At 41.6% G+C, this 19,317-nt stretch overlaps 1 protein-coding gene across 1 annotated transcript in view; it reads right to left on the bottom strand.

Annotated features, from left to right (window-relative positions):
- Positions 1 to 19,317, bottom strand: part of OTUD7A (OTU deubiquitinase 7A) — a 392,070-nt gene that overhangs the window by 85,796 nt on the left and 286,957 nt on the right. The window contains exon 7 of the mRNA XM_032175334.2: positions 9,526 to 9,705. Within this exon, the coding sequence (XP_032031225.1) occupies positions 9,526 to 9,705 (180 nt within the window). The remainder of the gene's footprint in view (positions 1 to 9,525; positions 9,706 to 19,317) is intronic.

The following is a 19,317-nucleotide window of genomic DNA, read 5'->3' as shown; positions in this document are numbered from 1 at the left end:
GATGTATCCTCTTGATGCTGCAAAAGCACGCTTGTTTTTATAAGCTCTGTGTTCTAATGACCAACATTGAACATAAAACAAGAATGCTTAAATATATGTTAGGAATAGGTTATCTTTTTTCATAGTCAGTGTTTTCAGTAAGGAGAAGTCTTTTTAGCAGGGCAGTAGATCTTTCATTTTTCTCAGGAAAGCATGGTCTCTGGTGTTTTATTCAAAAGCCTGCTGCCTGTGTTGCCTAAATTAAGTCTAAATAAGCACTGTCTAAGCCCTGTGGCAAATTCCTGAGGCTATTCCCTGAGGTCCCAAGGACTCCCACTGTCCTCCAGTTCAGCCTGCCCACTGGTAAGGTCTGTGCTCCTGCAATGCCCCTCTGAGGTCCACACTGAGCAGCACACCACGGTCACACGGAAAACCCAGCCCCAGCCTTCACTCGGAACAGCAGCATCTTCCTCCCCCACTTGCAAGAGCACTGTACAGAAATAGCATTCATGGAGTTTTGTTAAAACGGACTAAAAAGCATAGGCTTTTGATCCTGTGGCAAGTTAGTTTTAAATCCAAAGCTAATTTCCAGAAGGTTCATGTATTTTTCCCATTAAAATAAATACAGAGTCACAGAGACAGACTACATTTCACAATGGGTGGTTTAGATTCACCTTCAATTTCACTCAGAGACCAAAAGGATTAAGTTCTTTGTATTTTGAGGAAAGGTAAAAAGAGAAGTTAAACCACACAGGCCGTTAGAAAGAAGAGGGAGGGAGCACATGGGCCCAGCTTGGGTGGTGGGGGACGGCCCATTGCTTCCCACACTGGTTCAGGTCCTTGAGTGCACGAGCAGTGGAGGCTTGTGTCTTTCTGCCTCGTGCAAGCCATGCTGAGGCCGCTCGTCTTGCCACAAACTACCTTTTTTGTATCTGCGAAAGAAGCAGCTGCCTCATTTTTCGGAATCTGATGGAGAGGGAGATCAGGCATTAGAGGATCGAGGTGCTATGTGCACCTGCAATGGGTGGGACAGACAATCTCAAGGCTGCTCTCAACGGTGGGCACCTGTTGGCCAGGGGCACCCATGCTCCTCCCGGGCCCATCAATCAGCACCCACATGAGACACTTCGATGGCCTTGGAAACACGGTGATTCCTAGGACAACATGAGGCGGTTCTGCAGTTCTAAACATGAAATATTTGGAGTCTGAGGGAAGAAAGTATTTTTGAACTAAAAATATTAATAGATTGTGTTGAAGATCATATAATGAGAAATATATGCTCCTAATTCTAACATTTCCCGTGACACCCCAGGAATGCACACATATCATCTCTCTCACACACAGTCACACACACACACACACACATACACTCTCACACACTGATTCTTTAAATGTGAACTCAGTGATTCTACTTTTGGATGTATAAATAAAATGTTTTACAGGAATTACCATGATCAAAGTTACGTCTCAGAAAAACACAGAAAGATTAGAAAACAAAACAAAACATAGTACAAGGATGTACAGAATTTCCCTGCCACTGACAAAGGGGAGACGTATTAACTATATATTCTTTTTTCATTTATTTTCCTTTTATTTTTAATTTTTACAGAGATGGGGTCTTGCCGTGTTGCCCTGTCTGGTCTCGAACACTTGGGCTCAGCGAAGATTACAGGAATGAGCCACTGCACCCGGTCCTGCGTTTTCTTATTTTCTTTGTTTTTGTTGCTCTGGCACCTGGGACCTCCCTGACTGGGGAGAGGCTGCCCCTCCCAGCTGAGCCGATGTTAAGAGATGGCAAAGGCCTTGCCCAGCAGCACGCCTCTCCTATGCGGAGCAGCCAATCCAGAATCTACACTCCCGACCACCCTCTCCAGCTGGCTCTTACTCTCCAGGAGGCAACCTTCCTTTGCCCTAAGCACTTCAGGCCAGGTACCAGGCAGCCGGAGACAGGCCCTTTGCCTCTGAGCTGGCTGCAGTTACGCACACTAGCTGGGGTAGGGGGCTGCTCCCCCTGCCCTGCCTTCCCATAGAAACCACCACCAAGGCTCTGGCCCATGCTTCCCCTCACTCCTACTTCCAGATGACCCACGCCTCCCCGTGTGGCCCTGCATGCTGTGCTGGGCCTGTTTCCAAGGAACTGTGAGTTAAAAAAAAAAAAAGCTTCCACCTTCATGACAGTCATTTCTGTGTCTGCACATTCTGTGTCTGTGTCTATGACACCTGATTAAAACGGATCCTGGGTATATTTTAAAACAGGTGGACAAAACTTTTCCTAAAGGGTGAGATAGAAATATTTTAGGCTTTGTGGGCCATGCAGTCTCAACTACTCACCCCTGTCTTTGCAGCACTAAAGCCGTCGAAGACAGCACATACATGAGTGAGTGTGGGGGTGTTCCAACAAAACTTTACTTAAAAAACAGGCCAGATTGGGCTCACAGGTCATTTTCTGGCCCCTGATTTAGAATATGAAATGTTCCATTTTCTGTTTTAGCACACTATGGTTTCAGGAAGAACTCAACTAAAGGAGACATAAATTCAATTCAGAAACTCTGTAATGCAATAGGAATCGATATGATTGCTCGCAAGGCTCAATTAATAGGATTATGCTGGGATAGAGTCCTGTTTTTTTTTCTTAAATGATAGCTAAGAAAAGTCAGATCACAGTATGTGACAGCTACACTTACTAGGTCCTGATTCTGCCAACCTCTCTGGTAGCAGAGAGGAGGGTCCTTCTAGCCCCTGTACCGGGAGGATAAGATAATGGGTTGGTTTGTTTGCTGCCAGCTCAAAAGAGCAGAACTGCCATGTGGCCATCTGTCTGGATTGCTGCTGCCTGAAAGATACCAGGAGCCTTAACCATGTGGTACAGTCAAGGAAGGCCCTGAGCACAAGACGGAGCCAATGACTGGAAGGGGTGGTTCCTCTGGAGTCAGGTCTAATGGCAGAAATGAAACTGAATTTAAGAATAATCAACAAGAGGGGCAAGACAGTGCATAGCCTCAGTGTCCTGTCCTTACACCCACCTGGAAATCCCCAGGGGCAGGAGGTGGGAATGGGTGAGGCCGACAGACAGGGCCTGGGGTAGGGCGTCTCATCCTGCCTTTCCTCTCCCCAGCACAGCTCCAGCATGGCCTGCCTTCCCCTATCATCCCCTAGCCCCGGCCCTGTGCCAGCTGGAGAATGTCAGGTGGTGCTGGAGCACAGCTGGGTGGGGCACCAGTCACCATGAGCACCGTTTCCCTCCTTTCCCTAACACACCGGGGAGCTTGGTGGTTACACCAGAGCAGGGCAGTCCCTACAGGAAACAAGGGCTTTCTAGAAGAGAGGAGCTGGGAGCAGCCCTCAAGAGACAATCCAGCTGTGCGGAGGGGAACAGGCAGGGAACTTCTAGAGCCCAAATGACAACATCCAAGGCTCTCCAGCTTGAGTACCCTTCCCCAACTCTCATCTGGAGGAGCACCCACCACAGCCTGTGCTCCAGCACAAGCGAAGATGGATGATAACCGCGCGCCCCAGGAGCTTCCAGGGAAACTGTTAAAGAAAGGCAACAAAGTACTGGCCAGGAGGACTAGATTAAAAAATGAGCCTAGTAAGTATGTGCAAAGAGATAAAGAGAATATCAGAATGCAAATAATAATAATAATAATAATAATAATAATGACAAAGAATTAACTTGGGATTAAAAATGTTAATGGAACTAATAATGCATTCATGTGCAGAATAAATAGGGATGTGAAAACATCAGGTCAAGTGAATCTCTTAGAAGACGTGAGAACAGCTGCAAGAACATGATGGAGGAAGGGCTGGAAAGTGTTCAAAGAAAATAATTTCAATCTAGAGTTTTTAATCTACTAAATGAAAATTTAAGTATACCATGTAAATCTTTTTAGGCACTCAAGGCCTTAGGAGATTCACCATGCAAAAACTCTTTTTGGAAGTAGTCTTTGAGGAAGTTTTTTTTTTTTTTTTAGCGAAAGAGAAATGAATACATGTGAATAGATAAAGGAGTTAATTGTTATCTAAATAAGCAAAGGCAACAAAAAGTATCTAAATAAGATTGAGAGCAAGTAGAGGCAGGACAGAACAACATAAAATCATATTAAGACATGTATTTTGCAGGGGAAAATATAGTTGTTAAGTTTTTAAAAATAATAGGAAGAAAACCAAAATAATGATTTTAATAGAATAGCAGTAATTGCAATATGAGTAAAAGTAGAATGTGTAACTTGCAAACCAGTAGAAAAATTTAATTAGATAGAGAAGATAGGACAGAAGAATGGACTGAATTAACTACTCAAAAGACAGAGATTCTTGGATTGGATAATAAAATAAAACCTAATAATAAATTGTCTACAAGAATCATATTTAACATGAAAGGATATGGAAAAGTTGAAATTATATCAGCAGAAAAAATGATATTTCTGGCAAATATGAACCAATAGAAAGCCAGGGTAGCTGTTTAATATCAACGAAAGCAGATTTCAAGATAAAAACCATTATATCAAATGGCTTGACAAAGAGACAGCCTATATATTGGTCAAAAAACACACAAGAGCAAGATAATCTAAAAAATTATGAATATACATATACCTAACAAGATAGCATCAAAACAAATACAGCAGAAAGGATGAAACTCAGAGAAGACACAGATAATATGTATTAAAATTTCTAACTCAATTATGGCTTTTCTAAACAACAGAGTAAACAGTCGAGAATAATCCAAGATATAGATTCAATATAGCTTGAATGATAGGCTGAGCTAATAGAAACAAAGACAGCATTCATTCTCAACAGTTCAGGAGAGTCTACCTAATGCAATAAAATTAAAAACTGAATTAATTGTATAAATATGAAGAAGAACATACAATTATTTCGGGTGATACTATTGTATACTTAGATATCCAAGTGATTCTCTTAGAACAAACTATTAGAACTAATAAAAGAATTTATGTAGCTCACTGGATAAAAGATAAATAAGTAAAAAATGAGTTTCTTTTTTCCATGCTTAAAATCTGAACAGAATCTGAATATGTGGAGAGGCATACGTAACGTTCTTGGATGGAAGAACAAATTATAAATGCAAATTATTTTTAAAATTAAATAACAATCCATTCCAATTCCACTCAGAATTATAATTTTAAGGTTTAGATGGCAAAATAAATATTCAAAAACAGCACACACAAAAAAGGAAAAGCATAGCAATAGGAGGTGAGGGTGATACCCTGTGAAACCACTGAGTCAAGTGTAACAGGGTGGCAGCCACAGGGGTGGGCAGAACAAAGTATGGAAATACGTCCAGGTATGTTGAGAATTTAATATAAGGCAAAGCTGGCATTTTAGTTTATTGTGAAAATGTACTTGAATAACTCTCTCTCAAACCAGAAAAAAGCAAAACCAGATTCTTTGCTATTTACAAAAATTTCAAATTGATGAAAAGACTCAAAGAATAAAATTTAAATTAAATATAAGAATATATTTCAGGCTGGGCACGGTGGCTCACGCCTGTAATCCCAGCACTTTGGGAGGCCAAGGTAGGTGGATTGCGAGGTCAGGAGATCAAGACCATCCTGGTTAACACGGTGAAACCCTGTCTCTACTAAAAATACAAAAAATTAGCCAGGCGTGGTGGCAGGCACCTGTGTCCCTGCTACTCGGGAGGCTGAGGCAGGAGAATGGCGTGAACCCATGAGGTGGAGCTTGCAGTGAGCCGAGATTGTGCCACTGCACTCCAGCCTGGGCGACAGAGCGAGACTCTATCTCAAAAGAAAAAAAAAAAGAATATATTTCAGTAATTCTGTAGTCCAAGAAACCTTCCAAAGTAAGAGAGAAAGCTCATCAGCCATGAGAGCAAGATAATGTAAACATTGTGTATGGGAAAATATTCTGAAAAGAAAGTCATAAGGCAAGTGATACAGTGGGAAAAACACATATACATATAGAGGAAATATATGTTTTAGTCTTTATTACAAAGAGAGCAACCAATTGATATGAAAAGGCAAACCAATCAATAGAAAAATGGACAAAGTGGCAAACAGCCATGTTACAAAGGGGAAATCCAATGGCCTAAGAAGCAAATGACAAGATGAGACAAGACACCATTTTCCACTCTTCAGAGTAGAAAAACAACATAAACACATTTGATGTAGTTTGGATATCTGTCTCCAAATCTCAAGTTGAAATGTGATCCCCAATCTTGGAGGGTGGGCCTGGTGGGAGGTGTTTGGATTAGAAGCAGATCCCTCATGAATGGCTTGGACTATCCCCTTGGTGATAAGTGAGCTCTTGCTCAGTTCACACGCAATCTGGTCATTTAAAAGTGTGTGGCACCTCCCACCCACCACTCTTTCTCTCTTGCTTCAGCTCTGGCCATGTAAAGTGCCTGTTCCCTCTTTGGGATTTTAAGCTTCCTGAGAGGCCTGCCATGATTTTAAGCTTCCTGAGGCCTCCCCAGAAGCTGAGCAGATGCCGGCACCATGCTTCCTATAAAGCCTGAAGAACCATGAGCCAAGTAAACCTCTTTTCTTTATAAATTACCCAGCATCAGATATTTCTTTATAGCAATGCAAGAATGGGCTAACACAGAATATCAGTACCAAGGGGGTACCTGAAAATGTGAAAGCAACTTTGGAACTGGGTAATGGGCAGAGGTTGGAAGTCTGGAGGATTCAGAAGAAGACAGCAAGTGAGGGAAAGTTTGGAACTTCTTAGGGACTGGTTAAATGGTTATGATGAAAATATGGATAATGAAATGGACAACAGAGTCAAGGCTGAGGAGGTCTCAGACGGATATGAAGAAATTATTGGGGACTGGAGCAAATGGTCACATGTTTTTGCCTTAGCAAAGAGCTCAGCTGCATTCTGTTCATACCCTAGGGATCTGTGGAAGTTTGAACTTGATGATTTAGAGTATGTGGTAGAAGAAATTTATAAGCAGCAAAGTATTCAAGAGGTGGCATGGCTGCTTCTAACAGTCTGCATTCAGATGCTGGAGCAAAGAAATGAGCTGGAACTTATATTTAAGGGAAGCGGAATGTAAAAGTTTGAAAAATTTGCAGCCTAGCCATGTGGCAAAGAAAGAAAAAGCTTTTTCAGAAGAATTCAAGCAGGCTGAGAAGCAACTACTTGCTAGAGATATTTGTATAACGAAAAGGGAGCTAAGTGAGTGCTAATACCTAAGACAATGGAGAAAAGGCCTTGAAGGCATTTCAGAGACCTTCACAGCAGACTCTCCCATCAAAGGCCTAGAGGCCTAGTTAGAAAGAATGGTTTCATGGGCCAGGCCCAGGGCCCCGCTACCTTGTGTAGCCTTGGGACACGTCCCCCTACATCCTGGCTACTCTAGCTCCAGCCTTGGCTCAAAAGGTCCCAGATACAGTTCAGGCTGCTGCTTCAGAGGGTGCAAGCCATAAGCCTTGGTGACTTTCACATGGTGTTAAACCTGTAGACATGTAGAATACAAGAGTGAATGAGGTTTGGCAACCTCTGCCTAGATTTCAGAGGATGTATGGAAAAGCCTGGGTGTCCAGGCAGAAGCCTGCAGCAGGGGCATAGCCCTCACAGACAACCTCTACTAGGGCAGTGCCAAGGGGAAATGTGAGGTTGGAGGCCCCACACAGAGTCCTCATGGGGGCACTGCCTAGTAGAGCCTGAGAAGGGGGCTACCACTTCCAGACTCCAGAATGGTAGATCTACCAGTGGCTTGCACCCTGCACCTGGAAAAGCTGCAAGCAGAGAGCAGCCATGGGGGCTGAACTCTGGAAAGCCACAGGGGCAGAGCTGCCCAAGGTCTTGGGAGTCCACCTCTTGCACTGTGTGCCCTGGATGTGAGACATGGAGTCAAAGGAGATTATTCTGGAACTTTAAGGTTTAATGATTGTCCTGCTGGGTTTTGAACTTGTGTGGGGCCTGGAGCCCCTTTCTTTTGGCCAATGTCTCCCTTTTGGAATGGGAATGTTTACCCGATTGTATCTTGGGAGTGAATCACTTGTCTTTGATTTTACAGGCTCACAGGTGGAAGGGACTTGCCTTGACTCAGATGAGAGTTTGGACTTTTGAGTTAATGCTGGAACAAGTCAAGACTTTGGGGGACTGCTGGGAAGGCATGATTGTATTTTGCAATGAGAAGGACATGAGATTTGGGAGGGCCCAGGAGTAGACTGATATAGTTTGGATATTTGTCACCACCAAAATCTCATATTGAAATGTAATCTGCCATCTTGGAGGTGAGGCCTAGTGGGAGGTGTTTTGATCACGGGGGCAGATCCCTCATGAATGGCTTGGGCCAACCCCTTGGTGATAAGTGAGCTCTCATTCTGAGTTCACATGAGATCTGATCACCTCTGCCTTCCAGCTCACTCTCTCTTGCTCCTACCCTGGCCATGTGAAGTGCCTGTTCCCCCTTTGTCTTCTGCATGATTGTAAGCTTCCTGAGGCCTCCCCAGAAGCTGAGCAGATGCCAGCACCATACTTCCTGTAAAGTCTGCAGAACCACGAGCCAATAAATCCTCTTTTTAAAATAAATTACCCAACCTTAGGTATTTCTTTACAGCAGTGAAAGAATGGCCTAACACACCATACATTGTAATATCCAGTGCTGGCAAGAGTGAAGGGAAACACCCGGTTTCACACATGGTGAGTAGAAATATATTAGGAAAGAAGCCCTAAAATTATTAAGCTAGAAACACACATGTGTTGGCACAGCAAATCCATTCTGGGAATGCAAACCTATGGAAACAAAAGCACCAGTATGTAAGATTAGAGGTATAAAGATGTTTCTTTCAGCATTGCTTTCAGTGGCAATTAACAAATAATAACAACGACAAAAGCCAAGCAAAAACAGAATCACCATGAATACAGCAGTGATCTAAAAATTAACACATTATAGAATAAAATGTAGCTATTAAGAGATTATGTTCATCATCTCCTGCTCAGTAAAACAAGCATTTTGCAGTGTGCTGTGCATTCGACTCTGATGTGTTTGATTTTGAACAAGACAGCAAGAGGAGCAGGAGGAGACCACCAGGATGTTATCAGCCGTCATTACACTGGTGAGATCTGGGAGGTGTGGAGGAGAATGCTCTTAAGTTTTCCTCATATATCTCTGTATTGTTTCCTTTGTTATAATAAGCATATCTTATTTTCATAATGAAGAAAAAGGATAGAGAAGATGGAGTGCATGGGACAAGAAATGTGATGCTGAACAGACTTGGAGACTGTGTTACTTTGGAAATAAGTGAAAGAACTAGAGATGTTTGGTCTGAAAAAACCAGGACTCCAGGAGGAATGCTGGCTTTTACTCACTTATTGGGCTTTTGGGGTCCTAGGAAATCAGACTCATTTTTCTGCTTTTCTGAGGTAGAGGTTGGAACCACGGATAGAAGCAACAAAGGACATTTCGGCATAGTGTGAGAAAGAAGGCACTGAGAGGCCAATTTGTCTGCATCTGGGAGGTGATGACCCCACCGTTCTTTGTACCACCCAACCTGCCTGCAAGCTGCAGTGCACTGGCCTGGGCAGCTGTGCCCAGGCTCAGTCCCTCAGCGGTACCTTGGGCAATGTCGTCCTGCCTCTGCAGGCAGGGCCGCTCCACCTTGTGCCCGGGCTGTGGCTCTCGCTCTGGCTGCTTGGGACCCCTCCCTTCGTTGAACACATGCGGCAGATTGGCTGTGTGCACCTGGCGGAGCTGCTCATAGTCGCTCAGAGCGGCTGTCAGGTCCCAGTTTTTGCCTGTGGACAAGAAATGACAAGAGGTGACAATATGAATGCATGAATAATGGTCTCATCATAGAGAAGAACCGTGACAAGAAGGGTTTCCCATTAGGACATAAACTAATGAATTTTTACCAGTAGTTCTCATTTTTCAAAGGGGAAAAATGGCCCTCTGCCTGACTCTAAAAGTAGAATTTCACATCCATAAGTGACATCCATCTAAAATATGTGACTATATACAGTCTCAGAGCCTTTAGGTTCAAACACACACACACACACACACACACACACACACACAAACACACACACACACACACACACTTACTTCTAAACACTGCATCCCTGATTATCACATCCCCCTTTGAAAATCAAGTTGTAGAGCTTACTCTCTGAGGGGAACAAAGCATCAATTAAAGAAAAATGAATTGAAATAATTCTCAAAGTTTCTTTGGGCTTTTGCTCAGAGTTTTACTTTTTATTTTAAGCTTAATATGAGAGAAGCAGAAGCTTGGGAGGGATTCTCTTGTTAGTGAGCTTTGGTGGGAGATAGACTTCTGAGCTCAGGCCCTGCACTGGGTGCGATGCCAGGCTGGGCAGGTGTGCTCAGCGTGGGTATGCACTCAGCAGGGCTCCCACCCCAACACGGGGTGCTGGACTGGCACTTCGCAGCACTAGGCACAGCTACACTGGGGAGTTGGAGGCAGCGTGGGCACTCTGATTCCTGACTCTGAGAGTCAGTGGGCTCGTAACATCAGGAAGGAGTGTCACACACTGCACCCGATTCAGTTAGGTATCATCCGATAGCACGACTGGGCAACTACAGTTAACAATAACTTATTGTATATTTCAAAATAACTAGAAACGTAGATTTGGAATGTTCCCAACACAAAGAAATGATGCATGTTTGAGTTGATGGATATCTCAATTAGCCAGAGTTGCTCATTATACATTGTATGCTAGTATCAAAATATCACATCTGCCCCATCAATATGTACAACTATTATGTATCCATAACAATTAAAAATTAAAAAATTTTAAAATGAAATCAAAGAATTAAAAACTTAGCCTTAATTTTAAGGAGCAAATACAAATAAGCTCCCTTCTCATCTTTTCCATTTTAAGTTACTGGGAACCCCAACAGATGTCACATCAAGTAAGGATGAGAAGGAAAGGCACAGAGGCCCATGGTGAAACCTGAGGCTGGAAGACTGGGGCAGCCACAGGCTACATGTCCCTGATGAAGGAATGCAACCCAGAAGAACAGTCAAGAACACAGGTTCTAGGGCCTGGTTTTGAGCCCTGGTTCCACCTTCTAACTAGTTCTCTGATGGTGAATATATCATTTCATCACCCAAGGCCTTGCATTCCTTCCTGTACAATTAGGATAACACAATCCATCTAATGAGAATTCTTGAGGGTTAAATGAGAAAAGGAGATAGTGTTTGTAAAGTTCTTCCTTTACGGAAAGCACTTAATACATGGTAGTTACCATTATTCTCATTAATTATAGGTTTGTGTTTTATGTTTAACTTCTAGCACTCAGAGTTAAAAGCCAGCTAGTAAGTGATGGAGCTGAGATTCAAATACATGGACTTACCTATACCCCATGAGGTTCTCATTCAACTGTTACTAATGCCATCCCCCAAACACACTGAGGCCATAAAGTCCATGGGAGGGCACTAGAAGCCTAATTCTAACATGGATATTTTCACACTTCCTCTTCTCCTGCACCCTGGGATACTCTATGGTCCCTTCACTGGTTCCTTTGCCTCTTCCTGTCCTTAAAACATATGGATTCCCCTAATTTTTCTTCTTGCTCTTCTTTTCTCTTAATTTATACCCTCCTTTGAAGACTAAGTCCATCTCTATGAGAATAAGCTTAATTCTAGTTACAACTTACATCCTAAGTTTTAAAGCCAAATATTTGACTATGGGAGATATTAGCTGACTATCCAATTTCTATTCTCCTTATCTAATTCTATGTGCTCAGAATTCTAATTTATTTTGGATAGCAATACACACAGTTGAAAATATTCATTTTCTCCTGCAGATCTTCAAACTATATTCCTGTTGTCCTATCTTTCTGTATTTGCTTACTCTGTTCCTTCTTCCAGGAATAGTTCCTCCAAGCAGCAAGACAGTATAGCTGTATGGAAGAAGACCTTAACCAAAAGAATTCAAAGACTGAGGAATTTGCCTGTGAAGTTTTTCTTCCAGGATGCCTCAATTTCTGATTATCACCAAAAAGCAAGTTATTGGATTACTAGCAGACAGATTTCATGGTAAGAACTACAACCTCCAGTACAGTTTACTGCTGAAAATGTTTATGCCTTAAACTTCTAAATCATTTGATTTTTTTCATTGTCTTAAGAGGCAGTGGATTTCAAGTTAAACTTAACATATGTATTTTGGCACTCAGAGAGGGATGAGCTGCTTTAATTTAGTACAAAAGTAGCATAGCTCTGAAGAAAAACTATAAATCAGATATACATGAACTCACAGGAGGAGGTGAAACAGAAACTGACTAAACTCAGGGGAAAAAGGAGTCAAACTGTTTTAAGAATGAAGTTAAATTATAAGGGAGAAAAGAGAAAACAGACTACAGATAGCATAGTAAGAATGATAAAAATGAAAAGTAAAGTAGACAAAACAGAAATAAAGAAACACAGGGTTAAAGAAAAATGTTAGATACAGAGTACAGGTAAAAAAAATCCAACATACTCATAATTGGAGCCCCAAATAAAAAATCTAAAATAATGGAAAGGAAAAAAAAGAATTTAAAGACTTTAATTAAAAAAGCAAACTTTTTGAAATATGTGATTTTACATATTTAAAGGGCACACTGTATATAAGGAAACTGTTCTAGTATAGTCAATACCAACATATTTTAAAATTATCCTCTTTTAAAGATAAAGAGAATTTTTAAATATATAAGCAAAAAAGAAAGAAAATCAGGTTGGCAACATACTTCTTGGCAGCAACATTCAATGCCAAAAGACAACAGGGCCACATCTACAAGACACTGAAGGAAAGAAAGCAATATGAGCTAAGAAGGTTTTATGCCCATCCAGTCTACTCTTTTCTGTATAAAGGCTGTAGACAAACCATTTTAAACATGAATAGTTCAGAAAACATTTCTCAAATGGACACTTTTTGAGAAAACTAATAGAGGATGAACTCCAGCCAATCAAGAGATGAATAAGAGTTTGGCAAAGGAGCAGTCAGGCAGCAGTAAGTTTATTTAACTGCACATCTAAGGAAAAGCAGAGGTAGAGATACAAGTGATGAAGAAGAATATCAATATTCTGTCTAAATGAAAATGACACAATCAACAAAAATGGTAGAATTTAGAAAGCAGAATAAATTTGCAATGCCTCAGCTGTTACATATGAGACTGCAAAGATAATGTTTACAGTTGACAGGTCAGGCCAGGTGCAGTGTTTCACACCTGTAATCCCAGTACTTTGGGAGGCCAAAGTGGGCAGATCACTTGAGGTCAGGAGTTTGAGACTAGCCTGGCCAACATGGCAAAACCCTGTCTCTACCAAAAATACAAAAAATTACCTGGGCATGGTGGGACACGCCTGTAGTCCCAGCTGCTCAGAAGGCTGAGGTACAAGAATTGCTTGAACCTGGAGGTGAAGGTTGCAGTGAGCTGAGATTGCACCACTGCAAGCCAGCCTGGGCGACAGAGCGAGAGACTCCGTCTCAAAAATAACAACAACAAAAAAACAAAACAAAACTACTGTTGACAGGTCAAATATGTATATGTAAGCATATTTAATAGTAGAAAGGCAAACAATAAGAAGAGACAAAAGATATACTATTGGTTAAATTAGATGGTAGAAGAGAGAGGGGAGAATGAGGGAAGAAGATAGAGAAGCTTGTTTTATTGAGGCATATAGGGAATAAACTGATATTGTCTAAAGAAAAAGGGATATAGGATATTACATAAAGGTAAACTTATGTAACCACTAGTTATAAACATAATTATAAGTAGTTATAGTTGTTATACTAGTGGTTAAAAAAGTAACCATTAACATAATTTTTTAAACTATCAGAAAAAATATTCTAAAATAAAAAGCTAAGATAACATAGTGAAAGACATTTAAAATATTTACGCAGAAAAATAGAAACTATGACAGAACTAAAACCAACCGTATCTGTGATAGCAATAAATTTAAGTAGGCTTAATGCAACTATTTAAAGAAAAGGATTTTTACTTTATCTCTAAAAAGAAAGATGAATCATTTGCTGTATATAAGAGATACACCTAGAGCAAAGTGATTTAGAAAGGTCACAACTAAAACAGATAGATAATAGTTTGTCAGGTATACAAGACAAAGACAAAACAACAATAACAACAAAACTGAGGTTATGATCTTGTATCAAACAAGGTAGAATTCAGGCCAAAAAGCATTAAGATGAGGAAAACCACTTTATAAGGCAAAAGTGTTCAATTAGCAATGAAGTGTATTAATCGTGTTTTGTTTTTTTGTTTTTTTGTTTTTTTTTGAGACGGAGTCTGGCTCTGTCGCCCAGGCTGGAGTGCAGTGGCGCAATCTCGGCTCACTGCAAGCTCCGCCTCCCGGGTTCACGCCATTCTCCTGCCTCAGCCTCTCCGAGTAGCTGGGACTACAGGCGCCCACCACCACGCCCGGCTAATTTTTTTGTATTTTTAGTAGAGACGGGGTTTCACCGTGGTCTCGATCTCCTGACCTCATGATCCGCCCGCCTCGGCCTCCCAAAGTGCTGGGATTACAAGCGTGAGCCACCACGCCCGGCCTTAATCATGTTTTTTATTCTTTGTATTTTATGACGCTTTGACATCTTGGGGCCTTTGTGACCTGGGAGAGGCTGCATCTCCTTGGGCTAGCAAATTCCTAGAGATGACAATCTACTTTTCTGCAAGCCTGCCTTTCACGTATAAACCCATTAATCCAAAGCCCAGACCCCTCAACCACAGCCTTTCCTACACTGCAGGCCAATATTCCCCTCCTCCAATCAGCCCAGGGCCAGGTACCAGATAACTCAGGACAGCCCCTCCACCTTGGGCCTGCTGGAATTATTCAGACTAGCCAACCCTCAACCAGCTTAGCCTGCTTGCCGTGCCCTGCCCAATCCTTCCCATGGAATCTGCAATAAAGGCTCTTGCTCTGGTTTTCCTCCTGCTCCCTCTGCCTCCTGACTGTGAAACAGAAACTGATTAAACTCAGGGGGAAAAAGGAGTCAAATTGTTTTAGAAATGAAGTTAAATTATAAGGGAGAAAAGAGAAAATAGACTACAGATAGCATAGTAAGAATGATAAAAATGAAAAATAAGTCAAGTAGCCAACCTAAAACAGAAATAAAGAAACAGGGCTTCCCCATGTAGCCCTGTGTGGTGTGTTGTGCACCCTGCTTCCAGGGAATTGTAACAAACTTCTTCCTTTATAACAATAATTTCCATATCTGCATACCTGATTAAAACAAATCCAAAGTACATATGAAAACAGAAGATATAAGAGGTATGAATATCTGCATAGGAAATTAAAAGGCAGAAACTTTATAAAGCGGAAACTACCATGAAACACACCACACTGACACCACAATTACCTAGAGCGTACCATAAACAGCAGGAGTGACTATAACATGGTAACAAACAGCCTCCAAATCCTAGAGGTCGTAACAACACAGGTTTACTTTTTGCTTGTTCCGCACATCCACCATGGGGTTGACTGAGCTCTGTGACATAGCTTGTCATTCCAGGATTCAGGCTTATAGAGCAGCCACTATATGCCTATGACTGCGGAAGAAGGATAAAAAGCCAGGAGCATCTCCTATCAACAATCAAATACTCTGGTCCAGAGGTGATATCTCACCTCTGTTACAATCCATGGCAAGAACTAGCCACAGGCTCCCATCCAAACACGGGGCCCAGGAACTACATCCTCCCATGTGCCCACAAGCGGGAGTCAGAGAGCTGGACATAGTCCGTGAAGAGCATTAGTGCTGAATACACTGGATGTAAAATGAACACACATAAATAAATAGCCTTAATCTGTGAAGAAAAAGATGTTAGAAGACATAATGGAAGAATATTCCATACACAATTGCAACTAAAATGATAAAGTACTGAGGGATATATTTAAAAGAAATGTACACAATGTGAAAGGAAAATAAATCTCAAGACCCCAAAATCACTAAGCCAAAGGGTGTCAGGCAAACCTGCCTCCCATTCTATTCCTAAATAAGATAGCTAAAAAGATAAAAAACACTGCATACCTCCCTCACAATTTGCTCACAAGGAAATTCCTTACGGGCCTCAAGATCTTCCTTTAGGGCCTCAGAGCCCTAAAACAGTTCTGTGGCATTTTACCCTGGCAATGTAAATTGATAGCTTATCTCCACAGGTGTGGGACAAAGGACAGACAGAACTCTAAGTCATCTCTCTGCTCACCTGAGACAAATACCTATCTGGTTGCTTCCTCTGCCCTATTGTTTATGTAAAAATTCAGATTTACTGAGTCAGACTAAGGCATAAGTGATTATTCCTCTACCTGCCTCTCACATGTAAATTGTGTATTCAGTGAAAGGCTGATCAAAGACCCAAAAGAATGCAAACTTTTGTCTCTTCTCTACCTATGACCTGGAAGCCCCCACTTCAAGTTGTCCCACCTTCCCAGACCAAACAAATGTATGTCTTACACATATTGATTGATGTCTCACGTCTCCCTAAAGTGTATAAAACCCCACTGTGCCCTGACCACCTTGGGCACATGCGCTCAGGATCTCCTGAGGGCTATGTCATGGACCATTGGTCACTCATATTTGGCGCAGAATAAATATCTTCAAATGTCTTACAGAGCTTGAATCTTTTTGTCAACAACAACATAAATGTGGAAAACTTATAATATTTCCGAAGGGCATAAAGGTTAAACTGTGCACACCGTAAACAGAAAATAAAATCCTAATCCCCACCAACTAACCAAGTGAACCCTCTCTGGGCCAAGAGGACCCCAGAGATACCTGAAAAACTGAATTCCTGGACATGGCTGGAAGGGAGGTCAGACACACTTTGTAATACCGCCTTTCTTTTGGAGTTTAGACACAACAGACCAGCATTAACATTAAAATAGAGATCATAAAATAGAGATCACCAAACAGACTGTGTGGCAATGAGATACCAAATTCCAATCTGACTCTGGTAAGCATCACACGACAGACAGCAGACTCTAAAGGAAATCAAATATATTTTACTCCAAAATTTATTTCTTTGACATATTTTAAAATGGCTCTGCAAAGCTATCTTTGTGGGAGAAATTTGCATCTGTAGAGACTCTCCATTAACGCAGCTAGCACTTTCCTGGATCCAGGAAAGATTAACTAAGAGTCTGACACATTGTAAGGTCTGAAACATTTTCGATGTATCCTCTCTGAAGGCTGCTAGCTGGAGGCTTCCCCTACATAACAAGAACCTCGGCTTCCACAATCCCCTTATCTTAACTCAAGTATTTATTTCTACTGACTTCAAATCTTTAGGCAAAGCTGAACTCTTTCAACCAATTGCCAATTGGAAAATCTCTCTGAATCCACCTATGACCTGTGACCATCCCCACTCCCTGCCTTTCTAAGCATCTTTGAGATGTTCCACCTTTTTAAGCTGAACCAATGTATACCTTACATGTATTGATCCATGTCTTTGCTTGTAACTTCTGTTTCCCTAAAATGTATAAAACAAAACTGTAACCTGATCACCTTGGGCGCTTGTTTTCAGGACCTCTTAAGACTGTTCCCTGGGTCATGGTCATTCGTACTGGCTCAGACGGGCGACAGAGCGAGACTCTGTCTCAAAAAGAAAATATTTTACAGAATTTGTTTTTTCCATCAACAATACTATGTTCCTAGTTTAGGAGACTTAATGTTGTAATTTATTCCTCTAGCTTATATATTTGATTTGATTCCAGTAAAAAAAAAGAAAAAAAACCACAGAAACAGGTTTTGTTTTCCTTCCTTGGAATCAGACAAGCTGATTTTAAATTCACATCAAAAAATAAGCAAGAATAACCAGAGAAACTCTGAAAAGTAAGTACAAAGAGGAGGAAGGAGCAATCTGAGACAGTGGCATGAACTCTACTGCCTCAATGACTGGTCCGTGATCAGATTCAACAATGGAACATAATAGTGTAAACCAAAAATAAAATTCGAAGACCCCCTGACAACCATCTAAATAGGCTCCCTCCTCGGCCAGGGTACCCTAAAATTTAACCTGAAAGACTGGTTCAGGCCAAGGTGGGAAGTAGGGGTCAGACAGGCCTTATTATGCCCTCCTCCTTTTTGGAATGCAGGAAAAGCCGACCAGCATTTAACATCCAGCATTTTACATTTAAACATCCACATTTAATATTCAGCATTTAAAAGCCGACCAGCATTTAACATCCACATTTAACACCCAGCATTTAACATCTAACTGGACTTAAGTCTGATAAGAAACATTTAAAATCTATTCTCTCTGAAGCCTGCTACCTGAAGGCTTCATCTGCATAATAAAACTTTGGTCTCAACAACCTCTTTATCACAACCCAGACATTCCTTTCTATTAATAACTCTTTCAACCAACTGCCAATTAGAAAAATTTTAAATCTACCTATAATCTAGAAGCCCCCACTTTGCACTGTTTCACCTTTCCAGACCAAACCAATGTCCTGTTTTTTTTTTTGAGACAGAGTCTCACTTTGTCACCCAGGCTGGAGTGCAGTGGTGCAATTTTGGCTCACTGCAATCTCTGCCTCCCAGGTTCAAGTAATTCTCCTGCCTCAGCCGCCCGAGTAGCTGGGACTACAGGCGCCTGCCACTACGCCCAGCTAATTTTTATATTTTTAGTAGAGGCGGGGTTTCCCCATGTTGGTCAGGCTGGTCTCAAACTCCTGACCTCAGGTGATCTGCTGCCTTGGCCGCCCAAAGCACTAGAATTACAGCCACGGGCCACTGTGCCTGGTCCCAGTGTACATCTTAAATGTATTTGACTGATGTCTCATGTCTCCCTAAAATGTATAAAACCAAGCTGTGCCCCAACCACCTTGGGGACATGTTATTAGGATCTCCTGAGGCCTGTGTCATGGGCCATGGTCACTCATATTTGGCTCCAAATGTCCTCCAAATATTTTACAGAGTTTGACTCTTTTCGTTAACAATGAAAAAGCCCCAAAGAGAGTCAAATACGCACAAAATGTTAAAAGACAGTTGTTGATTTGGGAAAATGTTTGCAACTCATATCACATACAAGAGGTTTATATCTGAAGAAGGTCAGGTCCTGGAAAAATCTGAGGAAAAAACATGAGGCAGGAAGTTTGTCAGGGGATTGGGCAGAAAAAGCAGCAGGCCCACAGTGCAGGTGCAGTATATTGTAACAAATACTGTAATAAAAATTTTTTTTTTCCTTAAGTCAGGAACTTTCACTTTTTCACGTAAAGGAAGCACATTATGGCTTCTCTTTGTCTTATCCAAATTGCCAGTATCACTGTTCTTGTACTTTGGGGCCACTATTAAGTTAAAGAAAGGTTACTTGAACACAGGCACTATGATGCCAGGATAGCTGATCCGATAACTGAGATGGCCACTTAGTGATGAATGGGTGGGTGACATGTTCAG

The sequence above is a fragment of the Hylobates moloch genome, unplaced genomic scaffold (genome assembly GCF_009828535.3).
Source record: "Hylobates moloch isolate HMO894 unplaced genomic scaffold, HMol_V3 SCAFFOLD_14, whole genome shotgun sequence".
Classification (NCBI taxonomy): domain Eukaryota; kingdom Metazoa; phylum Chordata; class Mammalia; order Primates; family Hylobatidae; genus Hylobates; species Hylobates moloch.
This window is presented reverse-complemented; position numbering and strand designations above follow the sequence as displayed.